The sequence below is a fragment of the Lathamus discolor genome, chromosome 4, assembly GCF_037157495.1.
Source record: "Lathamus discolor isolate bLatDis1 chromosome 4, bLatDis1.hap1, whole genome shotgun sequence".
NCBI classification, from domain to species: Eukaryota; Metazoa; Chordata; class Aves; order Psittaciformes; family Psittacidae; genus Lathamus; species Lathamus discolor.
Window position 1 is genome coordinate 106467208 of NC_088887.1, and position 21533 is coordinate 106488740.

The window sequence follows — 21533 nt, forward strand, 5'->3', positions numbered from 1 at the left end:
TCAACCCAATTTGTTGTTGTACTGAACCTACAATGCTAAGTCGTCCCTGTAACTTATTTAGATGGAGCACAATCCAGCCTGTTGCAGTTGACTCTGATTTCTGTTTGCATGACTTTTCTAAATGGTGAGGCCGCTCTTCCAACATCCACTGATTTGTGGCATTAAGCACTGCTAAATGCAATCCCTTCTGAATCGCATTCCATCTGTTGGAGTTACGGCCTTGAAACAATGTGCTCTTTGCTATTAGAGCAGCTGAAGGATGGGGAAGTGGTTAGAAGGAAGCTGTTTCTAGGACTTCAGTGGGTTGAAGATGCTGTGGCAATACGGTGACATTATTTCCGTGCAGTGCCTGGAAACGGGGGTGGAGCGGGCAGGGCATGGTGGCCCTCACAGAGCTGGGGACCTGTGAGCAGATGGCTCCGCTCCTTGGAAGTTCCCTTGGGAAGCCCGTGCTCTGGGAACAGGACCCCCTGCTTAGTGCGTGGGGAGTGGCAAGGGATGAGTGTGAGGGCGTTTCATGAGAGGAATTTCACAATTTCACATAGTTCACTTAAGCGTCCTTCCTGTGGGATTCTTCCTTGCCATGGAGTGAAGGAATTTGCCCCTTTTGTTCCGATTGTCATTCCTCTGTGGAAGAACCTCTCATCAGGATCACCGTGGACTAATGTTAAGAGAAGCGTGAGAGTTGCCATTCTGGATCAGACAAGGGCTCTATTTAGCTCAGAGTCATGTCTCTGCTGGTGTCCAGCATCTGATCTTCAGGGGAGGCTCAAGGAACCTTACAGGAAGCGGTTATCTGATAAAAATCTCCAGAGAGGAAATTTTTTTGTAGGATGATCTAAACCCCATGATTATTTAGTAGAAACCGTGGGATTGAGTGTTGAAGAAACTAAAATTAACATCTGCCAAAATTTAGGTGTTGTCTGTGTTTATGGCAAATAGATATAACATAGTGGGATTAAGTTGCATTATATTGTACAATACAGAGATTTTTCTTCTGAAGCGCTGGTAGCGGTTTGGGTGAAAACCAACCTTTTATTGTCTCATGAAGTGCTGTAATGAATGTTTGTCCTGATCTATTTTCTAAATATTAATAATTATATATTTCCCAAAGTGAACTGGGGGATAGGCAAGCTTGCCAGAAGCTTTCTGCATGCGTTCCTACTGTAGACTTTGTGGTTTTGATTATCATTTAACTTCAGAATGGGTTTAGTCTCTTGAGTTGTTGCAAGGGACTCCTCTGCAGACTGTGGGGTGGTATGGAAAGTCAATTCCCAACCTTGGCCTTTTACTTTTTTTTGGTCTTGGAACACTACAAGACAGTTCAGCCTTAATGATGGAGCATCGGAAATAATAACCGTCAGCTTTCAGCAAAGTGGAAATCCTGAAACTTTGTTTCAAATTTTCTTTTATATAGTTCCTAATTTATTTCTTTGTGCGCAGCTTGATGAATAGTACAGCCCCAGATGAATTTGACAGGCCTGTGTCGCTGCCTGAGCTGGCATGTTGCTGTCAGGTAGGCAGTTTGTCTCTTTATATGAAAGTCTCCCAGTTCCATCCTGTTATATTGCTTAATTTTTCCTCCCAGGGAATCTGTAACAAATCTAAGCATGAAGTTGGTAAAGAAATTTAATTTGGTCAAGAAAATGAACCCACTTATTCTGTGTAGGAATTCTAAATTATTTGCGTATTTGTTTTAATGCACAGATATATTTCATCTTTATACCATATCAATACTTTTTTACTGCATTAGTTAATGGGATAAACTTTTCTCAGAAATATTGAACTGATGATTATGTGCTGGGATCCGTTTATGGTGGAATTAGAACAGAGGCACAGTGATTGCTGACATGGGTCAGTAAGTGATGGAGTAGATCTGATGGCTCATGGACATAATATGAGTAGAGCTACCTACTCTCCTGTAAGCAGCATGAGCTTAACCATGCGTGGAGGTGTGAAGGCATGCTCCCGGGTGAATGCCGGTGGCTGATCACATGGGATTGCTTTTGGATGGGCAGATGATGGAGTCACAACCACAGCTGTGATACTACTCTTGCTTTTCTCAGCTCACACCATCTATATGCATTTTGCCCCTTGGTGGTTTATCTAAGCGATGATCCCATGAGAGTTCATAATGGAGGTGTTAGACTGTACATTTGGCTTCCCATTTTCAGTTCCATATGTTCAATGGGAAATAAAAAGGGTGTGATTATGGCTGGTTTTATTCCCTCTATAATTTTTTTCTCTTGATATAGCTAATGAAATGAGCAACTTCTCCAGGCTAGATAGTGTCAAAGGTGCTCATTTCAGATAATAAGTTTCTAGAATTATTAAAGCTGGATGGATAAAAGAGGTAACTAAGGTTATTTTTTTCTCACAGTTTCTCTGAATGTTAAATTTTGAAATTTATTTTTAATTGGTATTATGTAAAGTGCTCATGCTCATGCACAAAAGTAATCTGGTGACTTTAGCACAGACAGGACACAACCTTTTGGTGAAGCAAGTGTCTTCAAGCAGGTGCTGTGTGGGCACAGTGCACTGAACTGAGTGGTCTTGGTTGCCCAGGTATGATGGCAAGTGATAATAATTTTAATTGGTAGTAACTGGAGACAGATTTATTTAAAATGACAAACTGTGATTTCAGCATGTTAAATGTCTGAATCTAATTTTTTTAAATTAACAACCTCTCCCCTGTTCTTTAATAAAATGGCTTTACCACAGGCTCTTCTGTAGGCAAGTAGGGCAAATATTGGCAAAACATTGGACAATTATTGGGGAAATACATAGTTGTTTACATCTACAGCTATAGACCATATTGGCATAATAGTGTGTACTGCTCAGAGGTGTTAAGGAGGTACTATCAGAATTGTATCTTCTCTGTTTTTACCTACTGCATGTTTTGCTTTGCCTCCATAGCATCTAATCTTATATCAGCGTGCATACACGTCTAGGGGCAGCAAACACATACAGATAGTGGATAAACTCTCATCATTTGCTGTGAGATACAGAACCAAGAGGGTAAGGACACACTAGCTCAAATACTAGACACACACATCTTTCTGTACCTTTGGAGGCCTTTCTTGGGCAGTTGCATTTCTATTTGCCCTGCTGATGGATTTTTAGTTCCAAGGTGCGGAGTCAGAGTCAAGGCATTTTCAATCTGCCCAGACTCTTCTGATTACTGTGATAAACCTTATGCTGTTTGTTATAATCGAGTAGTATTCAGCAGAGTATTATGATAGAGTAATATCATACAGCAGCCCAAAGTTCTCATCTGTTAACCTATCATTTTTCTTGTCTGGCTGTTATGTCCTGATGGTACTTTAAACTCTTAAATTATAGTTGAGATTAACCAGATTTAAGGATTTGTTCCAGAAATCACTTGGCATATGTTGCAGAACATCAGACTGGATAATCGGGATGTTTCTTCTGGAACTGAAAAGGACAAACTAATGAATTGATGATTTTTATGCATCAATGTATACTTTATAAGTGGCTTCCAACAACTTTCTTGATTTTGAAAGCAGATGAGGATATATTTCAGTCACAACAGCAGCATGTGTCAGTAATAGATCCATTGAGGAGTGGTAGAGCTCGGGCTGCTGCTTCTGCCCTGAGTGCGTTCTGTTTGCTGGCCATGTACCAGCACACATAGTGCCCCTCTTGGTACAAAAACCCACAAGAGCCACAAAGAGTCCCCTCTTTGCACAAGGGGACAAAGCTACCTTGCAGTCCAAAGACCCACGTCTGTTAACATCTGCAAGTCCCTATAGCCCTTAGATACCCTGCAAAGTTCTGCTTTGACTGAAATGGTGGTTGTAATTTGTTGCTTCAGATCATGAGCTTGCTTATCTGGACAATTGTCAACATCAGCTTGAGACAAAGATGCTCTCTCACAGATAAGCTGTCCTAGTTTCTCTTCTGCAGATTGCAGGTGTGAAACTTGGGTTCGTGTCAGAGCAGTGGTGTGAAATTAGATGTATGAAGGTACTGTGAGGTCCCCTTTAGAATTGGGACCTAGATGGCATCTGAAAGACTTTGAGAAATGGCTCTGAAGCTCAGGGTGGCTCATGGTTTAGCATTGAAGGTGTTTTCTGGAGGCTCTTTCTAAGCACAGACAATGCAGATGGTGCTTTTGCCTCTGTGTGCAGGAACCAGGTTGCACTGCCTGCTTTGCCTGTGCCTGAGCATGAGAAACCCAGGTGACATAGGTGAGATGGGACCTATTGCTGCCATGGAGATAGAAGAGTGTCTTCTTCAAGTAGCAGCTCTTCCCAGCCACCAGAAGTCACGGAAGTAGAAAGCTTAGAAAGCTCCAATATGAAGCGTGATCCCTTCTCCTTCTGGTCCTGTGGGAGGACCAAGCCAGACTTTCACACTTCAAGCAGGAAAAAAAAGAAAACACAGAAATTTTGAGACAAGTCTGTCTGAAACTTCTCCCGTCTTATAAATGCGAGTATTGATGCTGAGGAGAATCTCAGTGTTCATTAAACTAGGAGGCCCTGTTGGTCAGATGTAAATTTTAAATGGCTCTTCAGAGTTCATCACAAGTTCCTTTTTTTCTTTCTCTCTCCTACTTTTTTTTTTTAACTTTTTTTGAGTAATTTGTTACAATGACATAATTGGAATTACTATGTATACGTAAAACTGTCTGACCAAAAAAGGGTTATACTCACTTACAGAATGGCCTGAAGTACCTTTAGAGGAGATGGTAGTATGATAGCTTGTCAAGAAGAGCTCTGAAGTAAAGAAAATTACTGATATTCTAGTTTTCCTTACAAAATGATTATATGATTCTATGAAAACAGAGGAAAGCTGTATAGCTCGTATGGTATTAGCTAATAGCCATGTTCTGGTTAAGGTGCTGCTACGTATCAGAGTCAGCTCATTTCCACTGAAGACACACTGAAGGCCAACCCACTGGATGCTACTGTGCCCCTAAGAATCTGGTCTGGATTCTGCAATAGCTTGTTAGTTGCACCCATAGGTATTCCCATTCCCTTCAATGGGATGACTCATTAGAAAGTGCTCATAAGCAAGAGTAAAGTCCTGGGCTGCATTGGAACTGAATGACCCATGTTTTAAGGAGCACAGGGAGGTGAAGACCCTATTAAGCAATCTCGTGTGCTCTCTTTCCAGTGCAGGAGTGTCCTCTGCAAAATACATTTTGGCTGAATGGTTTGAATCAGGAGGAAATGATATTTGATGGTAAAAAAACACAAAGGGTTGGTTATGTTTAACAAGCCTTAAAACATGTGCAAATCCAGCAGTGACTGAAACAATTACTTCATGATGGATAATTTTATTGCCCACAGATGGTACTTTAATCCCAGAAGGTCATATTCTTTGTATACACTGAAGTTGCAAAGATAAACTGATCAGTCTCCTTAACCTCTCACTGTGTGTGTGAAAAAATATTAGTCAACGTGTTCAGGATAACTGGAGAGGTTGGAAGACAATCACTCAGCCTCAAGTTATGAAGATGTTAAAAGGCCACCGAACCTGTTAACTTGGAAGGAAATTTCTGACAGCTTCTAACACTTGTTTTAACTAAGCCATAAAGCCAGCTTTTGGGTTTGCTTTCTTTAGTCAAAGGTAGAAGAAATTCACAGTATGTGAGAAGAAATTGGGAAGTAGAAGCTGGATAAATCAGAATGGGGATAATAATCCAGAATGTGCTCCTGCTTTTCTGTTCAGCAGATCTATCCTTTTAAAAGAAATCGAGATTCAGATGAAATGTGCATAGTTACTCATTTGTCTGTAGAACTGAACTTACGCATCATATTGGAAAATACATGCAAGTTCATTTATCTTTTTTTAATTACTAGTTATCAGTGGTTTTGGTTAACAGATCATTTAAATGTTTGTTTCATTCATGAGGAGGATCACCCTTTTGCAAGGCAGAAAATAATTGAAGAAAATTTATTTTCTTGTCTTGCAAGTTACAGATTATACCCTCTTAAAATAAAGATTAGTCTTTCCCTTATTTTAGACAGAATGGCTAACTTTTGCAATCTAAATTAATGTTTACTCATTAATTAATCAACCCTGTTGACTGACTTTCATATGTATCTAATAAGCCTCCTGAAGCAAATAGAATATGCTCCCAAAAATCACTCATTTCCCTATGGCAGGAGATTCCTCAGTTATCAGGATTAATTAGTTCTTCTGTTGTCACATGAAAAGAAGTTGCACCCCCCGATGTAGGTCAGTGTGAGGGTAGGCTGCTGATGGTCGCTTAGTGACAGGCACAATGATAAGTGAACATGTCCTGTTGAGCCATGACCCTTCAGAAAAGACTGCGTCAAGTAAAATGCCCAGAGAAGGTACATAGAAAGCATAATCTGCTTCTAAATATTGACAGTAGGAATTTTCCTGCTATTTCCTTCCTTTTTCTTTTCTGGTAAGCATGCCAAACTCTATTGCATTTGTACTCTGCGTCAGTTTTGAAGCATTTAAAAATGTAAGGAAGCTAATGACCCATGAATAGATAGGATGTCAAATAAAGCTATTTTTCTTCAAGACTTAGAATCTTGCGGGTAAAAGCGTTGTCTCACATACTTGTAAAAGCAACATTATCATCTTGAAATAAGATTTACTTCAGCTTTTTGTCAGTGAAAAACTAAATGAATAAGTATATAACAAATCTGATATGTCATGCCAAATACACAGATGTTGGTCTTGAATCGGAATGTGATTAACTACTGGAATTAAGTGTCTAAATTGTACTTGAATTCAGTGATGAAACTCTGGTTTATAGTAATGGGAACAAAGTCGGACAAGCACCAAGCACTCCGTAAGATCCCACCCACAATATTTACAAATAATGTGCCGTCTTTTCGATATATGTAATATGTGTAAAAGGGCAAAAGCTTGAACATGTACCCAGTATACCTGGGTTTCTTTGTTGCCTACAGGGTGGGTGAAAAGATCTGGGTGGGTTGTTTTGTGTTTTGGGTTTTATTTCATTTGACTTCAATAACTCTGAGGCAGATCTTCTGACATGCAGGCTTCCAGGCTGTCTTGTTCAGTATGCTGAATTTAAAACAGATCTCAAGATTTTCATGTGGATGTCTTTGCTTACATCACTGTGGACTTACCAAGAGTTTGTAGCATTTATAATGGTTTCTTGCTGTTCGCTTTTGGCAGACTTTGAAAACAACAGTAACCTACACACCCAAACTGGTCTTCTTGTCTCAGCATGATGCTGCATGGCTGGCTCTGCTTCTGGTCAGGGTGCTGGTGCTGAGCAAAGCCAAACACTCAGCACCAGTCACTACAGACTTGCTCTCAGTGCCTGTCACTCACATGAGTTTTCCATTTTTCCATCAGTTTTACACTGGAAGGAACCTATGTGTTGCTCTCTAACAACTTTGTTGAATGTTGTTAACTCCAGCACCTGGGCTTTGATCCTAATGGAATCTGGTCTGGCAGACTATTACTGATGGCTTTTTCATACATATTGAACTGTCTGTATACACTGTTGCTTGCTTTCAGCTTTGTTAGAGCCTGAAATAAGAAGTTCAGGGAAGCTTGAGGACGGGTTCCCCCCTGAAGTAAGGAACAGGATTCATAAAGCTGAATATGAACATTGCCTTCTTGGGAGAACATCTGAGCCTCCAATTCTAGGACGACAAGAGGAATACAAATGAAATGCAGGAACATGGTAGTTTCATGAAGCTGTCAGATTGTTTAGCTGGAGGACACTGATGGACCCTCTCAACCAAAGTGCCTGGGTTTTTCTTCAAGAAGCTGCCTAAGCTCTTGTACCATCTTATCTGTTTCTCAGTATTTAGCTTCAAGGACAGCACTTGAGTAGGCTTATAGACTGTAAGTGTCTATGGAAGACTCTCCCATAAAAGTGCAGTGTGCTTTTAGGGAGACCCAGCATTTCAGAGTTGAGATCTGTAAATGGTAGGTGAGAAAATGTATGTTTGCAATATATCATGTAACAAAATATTTCTTCAGAGATCTGCTGCATCTTTTTTTGTCCCTTCTTGGCAGCTGGCAAAATACGTTAATTTCTAGTTAGAAGTATGATTGTCTAGAGAAATCTGAGAGGAAATATGTGTATCTGTACAGCATCATCATTCAAATTTCTGGTAATATTTCTGCTGTAGTTCAGAGAACCTCTTTATTCTGAAGGTTTGTTATGCTATTGCTTGAAGCCTGTTTAAGTGTGCTATGATTTAGTTTAAGTCTAAGTTTAAGTGTACCCTTTAAATCTTGTTTTGAATAGGGATGGATGATACAGGAAAACTACTCAGCTCAAATAAGATACACAGGGCTAAAAAGAAAAATGCACATAAATGTAACTAACTTAGACGCCAAAGGTTAGTTAAAAGTTTGTTAACTGCTACAGTGTACATTTCCTATATTGCTAAGGGAGAGAAACAGGTCTCTGAACACCTCTAACAAACTGATTTGCAGACCTAATTGGCTATTTGCTTCTCTTCATGGCTAGTGCTAGGAAGTTCCAGAAAGTGACTTAGACCTCTTGCCTCCACTGATGTTATAGAGGAATTGCCAGGAAATACTGGCAAATGAAGCATATCTGGCTCCTCAAAACGAAACCTAAGCCCCCAAACCAGTAGATGAGGGCAGCGCCTCTTCACCTTTTGTACAAAATATTTCTGCTTTGAGAATCTCTCTCCAAAAGTGGAGACTTGGCATCTAGGCTTTTCTCAGACTGAAGCAGTTAATGTCCACATCTCAGAACAAAGTTTTGCTATTCAGCCTCTAATCTGAGGCTACATATGCTGCTGGTTGAAAGCTGCTGGACTTGGAGCAGCCATTGTCTTTGGAGAGTATATTCAGCTGAAATTCAGTTGCCAACCTCAGCAGGAGCTGGTGTCCAAAAGCTCCTTCTATAGCCAGCAAAGGAGGAGACCTTTCCAGTGGATGATACAGAGCAGCCAAATAACATTTGTGTATTGCTACTATGTTTGGTGTGTATGGCTGTTCATATTTGGCTATGATAGGGACTTCTTGAAAGAGCTTTAAATAGGTAAACTGAAACTGTACTTGACTGAGTTGTAGTGGAAAATCTGCACTACCCTTGTTTACGTGATGTTCCTTTTCTTATATGTTGACAAACATATAAGAGTAAAGTGATCCATGGTGCTCTCTGCTCCTCTCTCACACCACCAAAATCTTCACAAACTGCATTCGGGTCCAGATTTAGACTTAAACTGTTTTTTGACTTGAACTGTTTCAAAATATTTTCTTGTTATGTTTCTTGCTTCTGGAACACTTTGCTGTCAGTGCGAGGGCAATGGGATGGATCAAGGACTGTTTTTTCCCCAAGGAATGCAATTCTGTCTGCTTGCCATGAAAGCTTTTGTGGCTGTAGCCTATTATGGGGCAAATATAAAACATTATGCCTTTCCAGCACTTGCTGGCTAGATGAAAGGGAAGGTCCAATGTTCTTCTAGTCTTCTGACCATGGGTCTCTTTCATGGACTCTCTAAAAATTACCTTCACATGGCCTGTGAGAAGCCTGCCTGGATGTTTTCAAGTGTCCTAAGCCACTTCATGTGTTACTGACACCCAGGGTTTCATGTATACCAGAATGTTCTGGCCATGGTTGGGGTATATTGACATGCTTGCTTTCTCAATAAACGGCAAATCTGGTCTGGAAGGTGCTTGATCTTGTTCTCAAAATTTAATGTAAAGCTGTCCAGTTACCTTTTGACACCACTTCACTGATAGGAAGCCTGCAGCTAGTGAGGGATCGTAGGTAACAGTGCTGGGACCTTCAGTCAGGAAGGGAAGATCCTTAATCTTTTTTCGCTTCTTTCAGAGCAGTTCCAGCTTTCCAGCAAGTGGCTTGAGCAAGAGTTCAGTATCTTAGAGGTCAATATGTGGCTCTTGCCATGGAAGTGGCCGACTTTTGCCCTTGCCATTGAAGGGGCTGTCATGGTGGTGTTTCCTAAGGAAATGCAGCCAGCGGTGCTTGAGGGCACGCTTCCCTGGTTAGATATGTAACTGCAAGGTCCTGAACTTTCTTTATGGTCTGTTCTGAACAATTTGAGAGCAAAGTCACTGACTGAAACTTGCATAGCTTTCATTCCAACTTTCTTTCCTGAGTAATTCTTGTGGAAGAGTATGTGAGTCCTGAGTCAGGACAGCAGGAAGAGAGTATGTGCGGTGAGGGGGGCACCCCATTTTCTTTGCTTTTCCCTTCCATTGTAACATCATAAATGTGAGTGGACTGGAACAGAATGATTTGTCATTGTTAATGTTTGTTTTTTTTTTTTTTTTTTCCTTTTCTTTGTTTTTCTAGGATCTAGTTCAGGATCAAAATTAAAAGTTCCTGAGTTGAGTATAAATGGCACACAGCACGTTGTTCAAGCAGGACAGTCTTTAGATCTCACCTGCAGGTAACCAGCTGAGTTGGGTTCTGATAATTTGGCTGAGAGTTCATACACCTGACACTTTCTTTTTTTTTTTTTTGTATCTGAAATTAGAAAAAAAATGAAACCTTATGTTGTGGGGAAAGGTGGAGTGTGAACTTCAATGGCAATTGTTTGATAGTTCTTTGTTGTTTCTGTTGTTGTTTTTGGAAAACAAGATAAAAGAGAACCCCAGAAATAGCCTGATATAATAAAAAGAAAGCTTGGGAACTGGAGCTATATAATTGCAGCCCAACAGAATTGTTTCTGCTTCCTTATCTGTATTTGCAGGGGGGAAATGGTTCATTCATGGTCTTTGCCTGAAACTCTAAGTAAGGATAGCAAAAGGCTGAAAGTAATTAAATATGCCTGTGGAAGGAATGGGAAGCAGTCCTGCAGCAGCCTGACCTTGAGCAGAACTCAAGCAAGTGACACGGGAAACTATAGCTGCAAATACCCAACAAGTCCAGCAAAAAAGAAGAAGGAATCTACAGTTTATGTATTTATTAACGGTAAGATTGTTTTTTAACACTTCTTGGTATTTGCATTGCAGTACAGCAAAATGGTTAATAAGGCAGTTCAGCTGTGGTTAAATACAGGATTTTGAATGATATTTTCAGCCATGCAAAATGTGTGGTAATTTACCAATCAGTGTATAAAATCTGCTTTCTCAGAGCTTGCAAATACAAATGCTAGTGTGTTATCTGTTAGGAAAAACATGAAGAAAGGAAAAAACCCAGTTCACCCAGTCTGCTAGAGCAAATAGAACTCCACATGGAAGTAGACTAGAAGTGAATCTGTGAAATGGGTACCAGAGAAATCATGTTTTACAGAATCAGATGATGACTGATGGAAACCGTATGTCTGATACAATGTCCACTTTAACCTGTCTGTGTAAGATTATAGATTTCTAGGCACCTGAAGGATGCCAAAGGTGTTTCTCTAGATCTCTGAATTATCTCATGGTGTAGAAAATTACTATTTGCGTACTGAGTCATATTCTGTAGTCCACATTACACAGATTGTAAAAACCTAGAATAAATGGAATCAAACTAAACACAGAATTGTGTTCAGCAAACAAGTATTGTGCAATGTAGTTAGGCTATTACAGAAATTACTTTCTGATCCTGTTGTGGTTTTTTTTTTTTTACTAGAATATTAATCAGATACTTCTCAGAACAGTTGTACTCAGTAGACACAATAATGAAAGAAGAAATTAGGGTTTGGTTTAATTTTATATTTTAGTTTTTCTTGATTTTTACATAATAAAATTAATAGATTACTGTAAGATATCAGATTAAAAGATTTAGAAAGCCCATATTACAGAGAATGTGTAACTGGAAGTTTTCCAAATGATGTTTCTGCTGTTTCTAATTAATTTAAATCAGAGTGAATTAGCCTTTGTTTTGATTTTGTGACACAAAGCGGGACTGGTACTGTGAAAAAGCAGAATAAACTGGACCTCTCACTACAATGATAGAAAATAAGACCCCCCTCATTATTGTGTGTTATTGAGAATTACTGAATAACTTATGCTGTTCATCCTGCTTTCCCTCACCTGCAGAGTGTTTTTCTCACTCAACTATTTTCATGCAATTCATTGGTATCTAACTACAAATGCATCCATGGAAGCATAACCAAAGTAGGTTACTCATTTAGAGACATCATTTCCTCTGCTAGGAAATCTTAATAATTTCTTGTGTTACTTTTGCAAGTTTCCTGTCATGGGACTCTCTTGAACCTCCCACCTTAGATGTCATCTCTAGTTGAGATCTACCCACAATCCTTTCCATTCACCACATGAAAGGAGCAAGGATGGTTGTGGCTCTGACTGAGAACCTAACCTCTCTGCTAAACCCACTCGACGATATAAAGAGATTTCTTTATGTTCTCTTGGTCTCTTTCCTACGTGAAGTGTCAATTTTTCCATATCCTGAGTTTTTAGAAATGGAAGCTACAACCAATCTTTCTAACTCTTCACCTTTCCTGAGTTGTGTGTAGCATAACTTGCTTGCATCTGAAAGAGTTCTTCAATTAGATGTATGTGAGCCAAGATTAACTCCCTAATTCACACAGTGATGGAAGAGAAACATATCATTGTAGAAATAGTTGTGGACAGACCATTTCCCCACTCCCACCCCTCCCAAATCAGTTAAGGAAGACTGCCTAAGTGTCTTGGTTTCTTGATTTTATTCAAGGACACTCAGTCATTAGATGTTGATGTCAGTGTTGAAGATAGAATTAGATTATGTTTCTTCTCTTACCTTACTTGCCAAAAAAGCCAGTAAAATGTTAAAGGGACAAACCTCTATCAAGCTTAGACCTCTTTGCCCTCTTAATTTTCTGACAATTAATTCTGACCATCACTTTAATTAAAAATCAATTTTTCAACGCTTGAGTGTTGACTGTGTCCTAATAAGCCCATATGACAGTAAGGGCAAACTACTGGTAGGGAGGAAAGCTGCAAGGTAATAGCTCATTTCATGCCTGTTGAAATTGCCTTTCTGCCCTAAGGTGGGAAAGGTCTATTAGTCCTCAAAAATTTTACAGTTTCAGGAAGAATTGTAGAGTAAGTTGAAAAGAAACAAGATACTGAGTACCAAAAGTCACTGTTTCTGATCAGTGTAGCATTAGGAAAGAAAATACTTAAGGAATGTCTTAATATATGTCTTTATTTCTGTGAACATGCATAAAATTCAACTATCCGGCTCAAGTGAGAGTGAGAATGGGGTAACGAAATCCTGTTTGAAGACTACCTTTCCTGAGTTCAGTTGTATTTTAAATGAATTTGTGGGTACTTAGGAAACAAACATTTGTAAAATGTGGGTCCCTACTAGTTTTGTATTGTTTCCTGTGGCAGGACGTTGTGTCAGTCCATTTCCCATATTAGCTCCATGTGGATCACCAAGGTGCCTGTTTCCCATGTCTTAGCATGCTAGTTGCTATTTACAAACACAGAATCCGAATCAGGAAAGTTGATATTGTTTGTACAGGAAGCCATCACTTATTGTTTTAAAAATGTTATTCATTTCCGTAATTAGAGTGATACTGAATATGAACTGCATTAAAATAATTAATTAAATAAAACCAAGCAGCCCTCTCCCCTCAAAAAAAAACAACAACAAAACAATAAACCCAGCATGTCTTTTGGTTCAGTAATGAGTGTATGCTATGGCAGATGATGAGCTTCTATAAGAAAGAAACTTCAAGGTGCAAGATGATGAGACTGCAGGTCCCATGTGCCCCTGGATGACTTGAAGTGCTTATGAAGTCCGGTGTTTGGGTGATCAAGAACAAGGCAGACTGGTGACTTCTTTTAGAGGAGCTAGTCCTGACACCACCCTTCTTTCAGCTGGAGAGGTCACTACTGAGTTGCACAGGGGAATCAGTGTACAGTGTGTGCAGCAGCAACTCTTGACCACACACAGCTCAGGAATTGAGACAACAAGCAAGGGAAATGATTTCTCTTAAGAGCCTTGGACTTTGCTCTAAGGAAACTGATGGCCTGACTTCCACCACGAGCCATGGGAAAAGCATGAAATGAAGCAAAGTTTCTTTCCAATTTCTCCACTGTCTCAGACCCAAAACTGCTCAGATCTTTATTCTGCTACACAACCGCAGCCCAGCAATAAGATGAAAAGGTTGTAATGAACACACTTTGCATAGCTTAGAGTGAGGCATGGGCAATTTTCTGCTTGAAAAGAGGTATTTATGAAATAAAGACACTTAAGAAACACCAAATTATCAGCAGACTGTTTTGAATACTTTTCAGATATCCCTAGGTCAGTGCTAAACGCTTTTCTTTCTGCCCGTCTTTGTACTGGTATCTCCAAGATACTCTTTTACAGTTGCTGGAGCTCATTCACTTCATTAAAAAAAGTGCTGTCGCCTTCAAAAAAGTGCATCTCCTTGCCTCTTGCCTTTGATCAAGGTATGACAGAGGAAAAACATATCAATTCAATTAAATTGATATATCAAAGTTCAATTTTTGCAAGAATTTAAGCAAACTTTGATTCAAATGGAAGTAATGTGTTGTTACTTCCTGTGGTGAAGACAGCTTTCAAGTACTGATATACAACAGTAATGCCCTCATTCTCCTGCAACAAAGCATTCTTTTCTAGGTGAAGTTTACTTGGCTTTAGGGTATTATTCTACTTCTTAGTGTTCTCCATCTCCTCGTCTCTTTGCACACTCCTGCTGTGCATGTCTTCTTGCTGCATGATTTTCCTTGCAAAATGAGTAGTGTACTGGGACTTCAATCGAGCACCATTCAAAATACTCTGTTTTAAAATCAGACCTCTAGGATGAGTCAACCATCTGTTCTCTGTACTTAAAAGAGGACCTTCTTCTGGTATGTATTTCTCGTCAATGACTTTACAAGGAATCTGGAGAACAAACTTAGATGTCTTGCTTTGAAATGGTTTAAGTCAGCGACACAAATCAAAGCCGAGGAGTAAAATGTACAAGTCCTAAGAGTACTAGAGTACTTGTACTCACCAATGCCTAGAACAGCAAACATATCAACTAGTTTGAGGTATTTGGCTTGAGATGTGTCTCAGGTTGGACAGTCCAAAATGAAGGGCTTTAGCATTAGTGAATGGTTCAAAATGTAAGCCTTTGACATGCTAAAACATCTGGGGTTTGAGTGCATTTTCAAACTCTAATGCTTTATTGTGCTGAGTTTATGGCATTTCCTTGGGAGGTCCACATGTTGACAGATAGTTAGATCCAGCCCCAGAACTGACATGGATTTAAGATTTAGCTTGGTTGGATTATCTTCTGTAACCCTAAAGGTACTATGCTGCAGAACAAAGAGGGCATCCAAGGAGTTCCCCAAAAAGGTCTTTTAAGATCAGTTATGTCCAAGTCAAAATAATTCAACAGGTGAAAGAAGCAGTAAGAAAAGCTAACAGAAAGGAAGAACTTCTTTTTCCTACTTACTCAGAAATAATGTACTGATAGAAGAACCTACTGAAGCCTGGGAAACTCTTCCTACCCTGTTCCTTTTTTCTTTGCTTTTGGTACAGTTTTAACATATGAGCACTATGGTTTTGGCTTACACTGTGAGAGTCAATAATATGATAGTGCTTCTGTTATGAAAAGGAAACGAGTTGAAATTAAACTATGATACAGCTGTATCAAGTATGTAGACACATTTTTAGTGTCTAATGAGGTTCCTGTTACAAAACAGACCCCTCTTGGACTTGCTGACGTCAATCACTTATAATTGCCATGTTTGTTATTGTGTGTACATCAACTTCACATCATAGTACACTGTATTGAACAGAACATCTATGGATGCCTTGGCAGCATCAAAGGCCATGCACTATGTGCTCTGAGGTCCTTCCTCTACAAGGCTTATGGCTCCTACTGAAACAGAAATAAACTTCTGAGATGAAGCATCATAAGGGAGGGACACATCTGAAAAAGTGTTCCTAATGTCCATTAGCCTTTCCAGAGATTGCTTTCTGAGCATAGTTAATTGCTCTAGTGTGGATTTCCTGGCTAATGTGAGTAAGAATATTTTTACTGAAGAGTTTTAACTGTGTATCATCAGTGTATCATCACCTACACTGATGATAACATAGTATAACTAGCCCCAAAAGAAAACAAACAACCCTGACTAAAAGTCACTGTACAGTTATGCTAGCAATGCTTTGTGTCTGAATGTGCTCCAGATACAAATTATGCCCCTCCTTTTTATTATTTTTTTTTTCCTGGACTTTTGTGATCATTATTTTTTTATCTCAAGTCTTCTTTCAAGGTTTGGGAAGAATTTGAAAAGTATAATTTTATAGGCGAAGAAGAGGCAACAGTGGAAAAGCTCTTCTTGCAGTTAAGTGTTGTGCTTCCAGATATACAAAATGAGATTATTTTTTCTTTTCTTCTTAAGGAACATAGACACCTACATGTGAGCTGGTTGAATAGGTGTGTTTCTTAGAGCATGATTCATCTCATCATTAAATGGGTGTCTACAACAGACCAGATGAATCCCATGGCAGAATTCCCCTTTTTTCCCCAGTGAGATCACCACCAGTCTGGCCATCCTCATGAGAAATGTCTGTATTTTCAATACACAAGTGAAATGAGAGTCACTCAGGTGTGCAAGGTTCCCCTTGAATTAATTCTGAATAGCCCTACTAATTTAGCAGGGAAAAATAAAGACAGTTGGGATGAATCCTTACAATGGAAAGGGGAATTTGGCCATTGGCCTATTAACTTTAATGAAGTTTGCATGTTTGTACTTCAGCAGACTGGTCCTCTCTCCACATGCATCAGGGAAAAGGGCGTTATGTGAATGTGAGGAAACCATTTTGGCTCTTTCAGCCAGAAAAAGATCTTAATGATGAGCCAAGTGTAAGTAGGTATTTTGAAAGAATGTCAGAGGACAAGCTTTCAGAGATTTCAAGAAGCTCAGATTTTCCTGCAGGGACTTTTCTTCTTGCAAATGTATGTGTGTTTTACATAGCTCAGATTATTTAAAACAAAACAAACCCCAGAACAGTAGCTGAGGCTTGTGGAAATAAAGAACCTCTCCATCTTTTCAGAATCTGGCATTTCACTGTTGGCTAATTTAGTTGTTTGTGCAAAACCTCTAAATAGCTTAGACAGGTTACTGATACCAGACATAATATTGCTTGTGTTAAGTCTCTTATCAAGTTTGTATCTGGCTGCCAGCCAGCTTAATAAAAAGCTGTTATTTATGTTCTTTAACAGTATAGCAAGTAACCTTCATGGGTTTTGTGATTTCATAAATGCTCTTTGTGTTTTCATGTTGATTGTGACTGAGAGATATTGTAAGGAACACAGTCAAAGCAGCACACAGTCAGTAATTCCAAGCACAATTTAAAATACACCAAACTGACTTCTAAAGTAACCTTTGGCATGTGCAAATATTGTGGCTGTCCATCTTTCATTTTGCTGTTCCTGCAGGCAGCTCTGAAGAGAGAAAAAAACCAAAACACCTAACTCAAAAAAACCAAGGTCAACCCTCTTAGATCTTCCATTCCAAAGCCCAATGGACCTGAATGATGCAGTCTTCAAGATAGGTCAATAAGTACAGTTATTTTTATGTCTAGAGCTTTCTGAATGTAAAAGTGAATGAAGCTGGCCCAGAAGACCTCTGGCAGGAGGTTAGATCATCCCAGATGGACAGCCAGCTGGCTGCTTAGGGAAGGATGGCATTTACTTTCCCTCAGGAAGGAACCGAGAGGAAATGTAGCAAAGACACTGGAAATAGCTAGGGCTATGATGGGGAGGGAAAAAGAAGCATGAAGTGCTATTACTTGAGGGAATGAAGGGTTTCATGTTGTTGGCATACCCTGCCAATATGAAATAACCTGCCATCATGCTGCTGTGGGTTCGCATTTACCTGATCCAGGCTGGTAGAGCCTGTACCAGATTCTGGTCTTGAGGCACTGAGAATATCCCCTTATGGCCATTAAGACGGAAGGAGAATAAAATCAAAGGGAATCAGGAAAAGCCTCCACACTCATTATGAAAACAAAACTGTGCTAGGAAACATGGTGCATATTTCTTTTAATCAAAAGCAGGAAGACATTTGGAGCACTCGGGGCCATCAATTGCCCTCCGGCCCATGGCGGAAGTCCCCAGTGATGTAAATGGGAGCTCTGCACGCGAATAGCGGGGGCATGGAGACGCCTTGGCGTACCTCTGCAGGGAGTGTACCAAGAAAGGCTGTGACTGAGCTTTAAAGCCTACCAAGAGCAGCTGGGGTGTTTAGTTGACTTTTATAGAGCACTTCATTGACTTCTCAAGGCGCGAACGTGCATTTCCACTGTAGAAGAAAAAAAACCCAAGCTTGGTGTTTGTGCTCGTTTCCTGTCCCTGCCTTCGGATGGGCTGGAATCCTATGAGGTCTGAGCTGCACAGCCCCCACTGCCTCGATATTGGCATCAGTGAGTGGTGACACTGTGTCTGCAGACAGCACCGGCAGTCCCCAGAACAGCTCTTCCTCACACTTGTAGTGATCTGGAGATTATGATACAGGAAACTACTTTGCAAAGCTTGCTGGTTTTAGGCAAGAGCTCTTGATTTTGTGACAAAGACAAATGATTCTTTAGGGAATAGTAAATCGTTTTGTCTGATGATGTTAAGGGGCAGACGACCTCTTCAGTGGCTGCAGCCCCTGAAACAAAAAAGGTTCTTTTCACCATTCTACAAACAGGTTCATTCTTGGTCTTTCCTTGCATCGTACTGCAGAGGAAACATCAGCCTAACAAGTCCTTAGGGTATTTTTTATTACATACGCATCCTCTATTACTCATAAGTTCCTTTTGCAATTTTGGTGGACATTTGACACCTATTATTATTAAATAAAACATTGTGGTTTTCATTTCAGAAAGTTTGCGTAACAGTTTCATTAAACCTCTTTAGGAAAAATTATTCCATGTCATGGAGTACATTTGAGATGCTGTACTTCAGGATTTTTCTCAGTATAAATTTAAGTAGAATTTGCTTCTCTTCCTGTTTGATGTCTCAAACAAAAATATTATTGAATAAAACAAGAAGATCCTAAGGGCAGAACAATTTTATGACACTGGGAAGTACAGATCAAACTTTTGAGAGAGAAGCAAAAGTAATGTATTTGAAGAACTACTTGAGTGAGCATAGGTCAACATGCAGAAATCTGGGGCCAGAACCCTTGACTAAAGTATTACAATTTGAGGTTTTATAAAGGGTCAGTCCTTGCTAGCTTTACTCATTTCTTGTCCAAGAAAGATTTCCATTGTTACTGGTAAGACTCTTGACTGAGCGGGAATAATAGGATTTGCCTGAAAAAACATTGGAGCTGTAGATAAGCACAGAATTAATATCTGAATGTGCCACTTTTTAAAGAATTAAACCCCAAATCTCACATGAATTTTGAGCTGGTCTATCTGTAATGTGAGTCAACCCAAACCTTCAGATCTGAACACCTGCAAAGAAGATTTGGAGCCAGAGCCTGTGGCTTGAGCCCCCTCTTTGTTAAGCAGTTCAAACAATAGCAGCAGCAATGTTCCCAGTTCCCAGTGCAAGCTATTTATGACAATGCCCTTTGTTAAAGGGATTGTTCAAGGGACGGTAAACTACTCTGCCAAGCTTTAGTTATTGAGTCGAAAGGAATTAATGTTTTCCTGGCATTTTCATTTACCTTGTCACTTAAAAAAGAGACATATAGGTATTTTGGTAGCGGGAAGGAGGAAAATAATTAACTCTTGCTAGTCTGTATTCTTAGAATTGAAAATATGGCTACATAATAACAGTACAGTCTTTCTCCTGGTGGATTCACCTCAGTTCTTCCTATCAATTTTCTCTACAGAGAGCCGGAGCATGTACTGTATAGGGATTTTCTGATTAATCAATTTCAGTTTATTTTCCATATAATTACTTTTCCTAGTGATAACAAAAAAGAAGCATGTTTCTTGGCAGTAGAGATGATGCTGTAATGGGAAAAATGTACTTCAACTATCCTGGATTTTAAGGGAGATACTATTGATATTGATGGAAAAGAATATCTTCAAATACTTAGCTATATTTTGCTGAACTTATTTGCACAGAAGTAAACAGAAGATTGATTTGAGGACTTTGGCTAGTTTTCATCATGGACAGGGCTAACCCTGCTCTTCAAGGCTGTATGCACCATTACAATTTCCATACACTCTTTTAAAATTTCAAATGTTAACCTTTTCTTTTTCTTCTCTTGCAGATACAGGCAGCCCATTTGTAGAGATGCATAGTGATATTCCTAAAATAATACACATGACTGTGGGAAGAGAAATGATCATTCCGTGCAGAGTTACAGCACCAAACATTGCTGTTACTTTAAAAAAGGTACTTCAATCCAAGCATGCTCTGAAAGTGGTTTTGTGGATGATGCTTTGTTTGTTTGCTTGTTTACAACTCTTCTAATACTTTTGAAATATTTCAACAATTTAGTATTTCTTAAACAAGGTTTTTGGGTGTCAGTGTGCTTAGAAACATTGAATATTTCAACCCTGGAGGTTTTGTGTCACATCTCACAGAAGAGCTTCGTCAAATCTCTTACACTGGATGGGAATTTTCTGAAGAAACTGAGGCTTTTCATACCATTTTAGTAAACCTTTACTGACTAAGGTTTCTGAAGCCCAGGAAGGAATTTCTTGTTAGTAGAAGAGATTTCCTCCCACTTCTTCCCCTGCGCTTCCTCCCCTTTCCTCTTCTATCCTCTGGAACAGTCGGTAAGTGCAGTCCCTGGAGATCTGTTGTGGCTGTACAAGGATCTCTGCAAGCCTTTACCCTACCTCACTCTCACCTGCTGCTTCCTTTTACATATGAATGCATTTATCAGACAAGGGATGGCTTCACTTTGCAGAGAAACTTGTGCAAAGTTTGAGTGGGCTCAGTTTTAGAAAACCTAGATTTATTTTGTTTAGGAAAACCCTTTCTTTCCTAGGTGTAGTAGGTGCTAACATATATATAGGAAATTGTCCTATATAGAATCATAGAATAGTTAGAGTTGTAAAGGACCTTAAGATCATCTAGTTCCAGCCCCCCTGCCATGGGCAGGGACACCTCACACTAAACCATACCACCCAAGGCTTGGTCCAACCTGGCCTTGAACACTGCCAGGGATGGAGCACTCACAACCTCCCTGGGCAACCCATTCCAGTGTCTCACCACCCTAACAGGAAAGAATTTCTTCCTTATATCCAATCGAAACTTCCCCTGTTTAAGTTTTAACCCGTTACCCCTTGTCCTGTCACTACAGTCCCTGATGAAGAGTCCCTCGCCAGCATCCCTATAGGCCCCACTTCAGATACTGGAAGGCTGCTATGAGGTCTCCACGCAGCCTTCTCTTCTCCAGGCTGAACAGCCCCAACTTCCTCAGCCTGTCTTCATATCGGAGGTGCTCCAGTCCCCTGATCATCCTCGTGGCCTCCTCTGGACTTGTTCCAGCAGTTCCATGTCCTTTTCATGTTGAGGACACCAGAACTGTACGCAATACTCCAAGTGAGTTCTCACAAGAGCAGAGTAGAGGGGCAGGATCACCTCCTTCGACCTGCTGGTCACGCTCCTTTTGATGCAGCCCAGGATACGGTTGGCTTTCTGGGCTGCGGGCGCACTCTGAAGCCGGCTCATGTTCATTTTCTCATTGAC

General features: G+C 39.9%; 1 protein-coding gene across 3 annotated transcripts in view; it reads left to right on the top strand.

The window, feature by feature from the left end:
• The window catches only part of FLT1 (fms related receptor tyrosine kinase 1), a 112326-nt gene that overhangs the window by 5411 nt on the left and 85382 nt on the right, over window positions 1–21533 (top strand). For all 3 annotated transcript variants that reach the window (XM_065678459.1, XM_065678461.1, XM_065678460.1), the window contains exons 2-4: window positions 10286–10382; window positions 10686–10906; window positions 20104–20228. In XM_065678459.1, the coding sequence (XP_065534531.1) occupies window positions 10286–10382; window positions 10686–10906; window positions 20104–20228 (443 nt within the window). The remainder of the gene's footprint in view (window positions 1–10285; window positions 10383–10685; window positions 10907–20103; window positions 20229–21533) is intronic.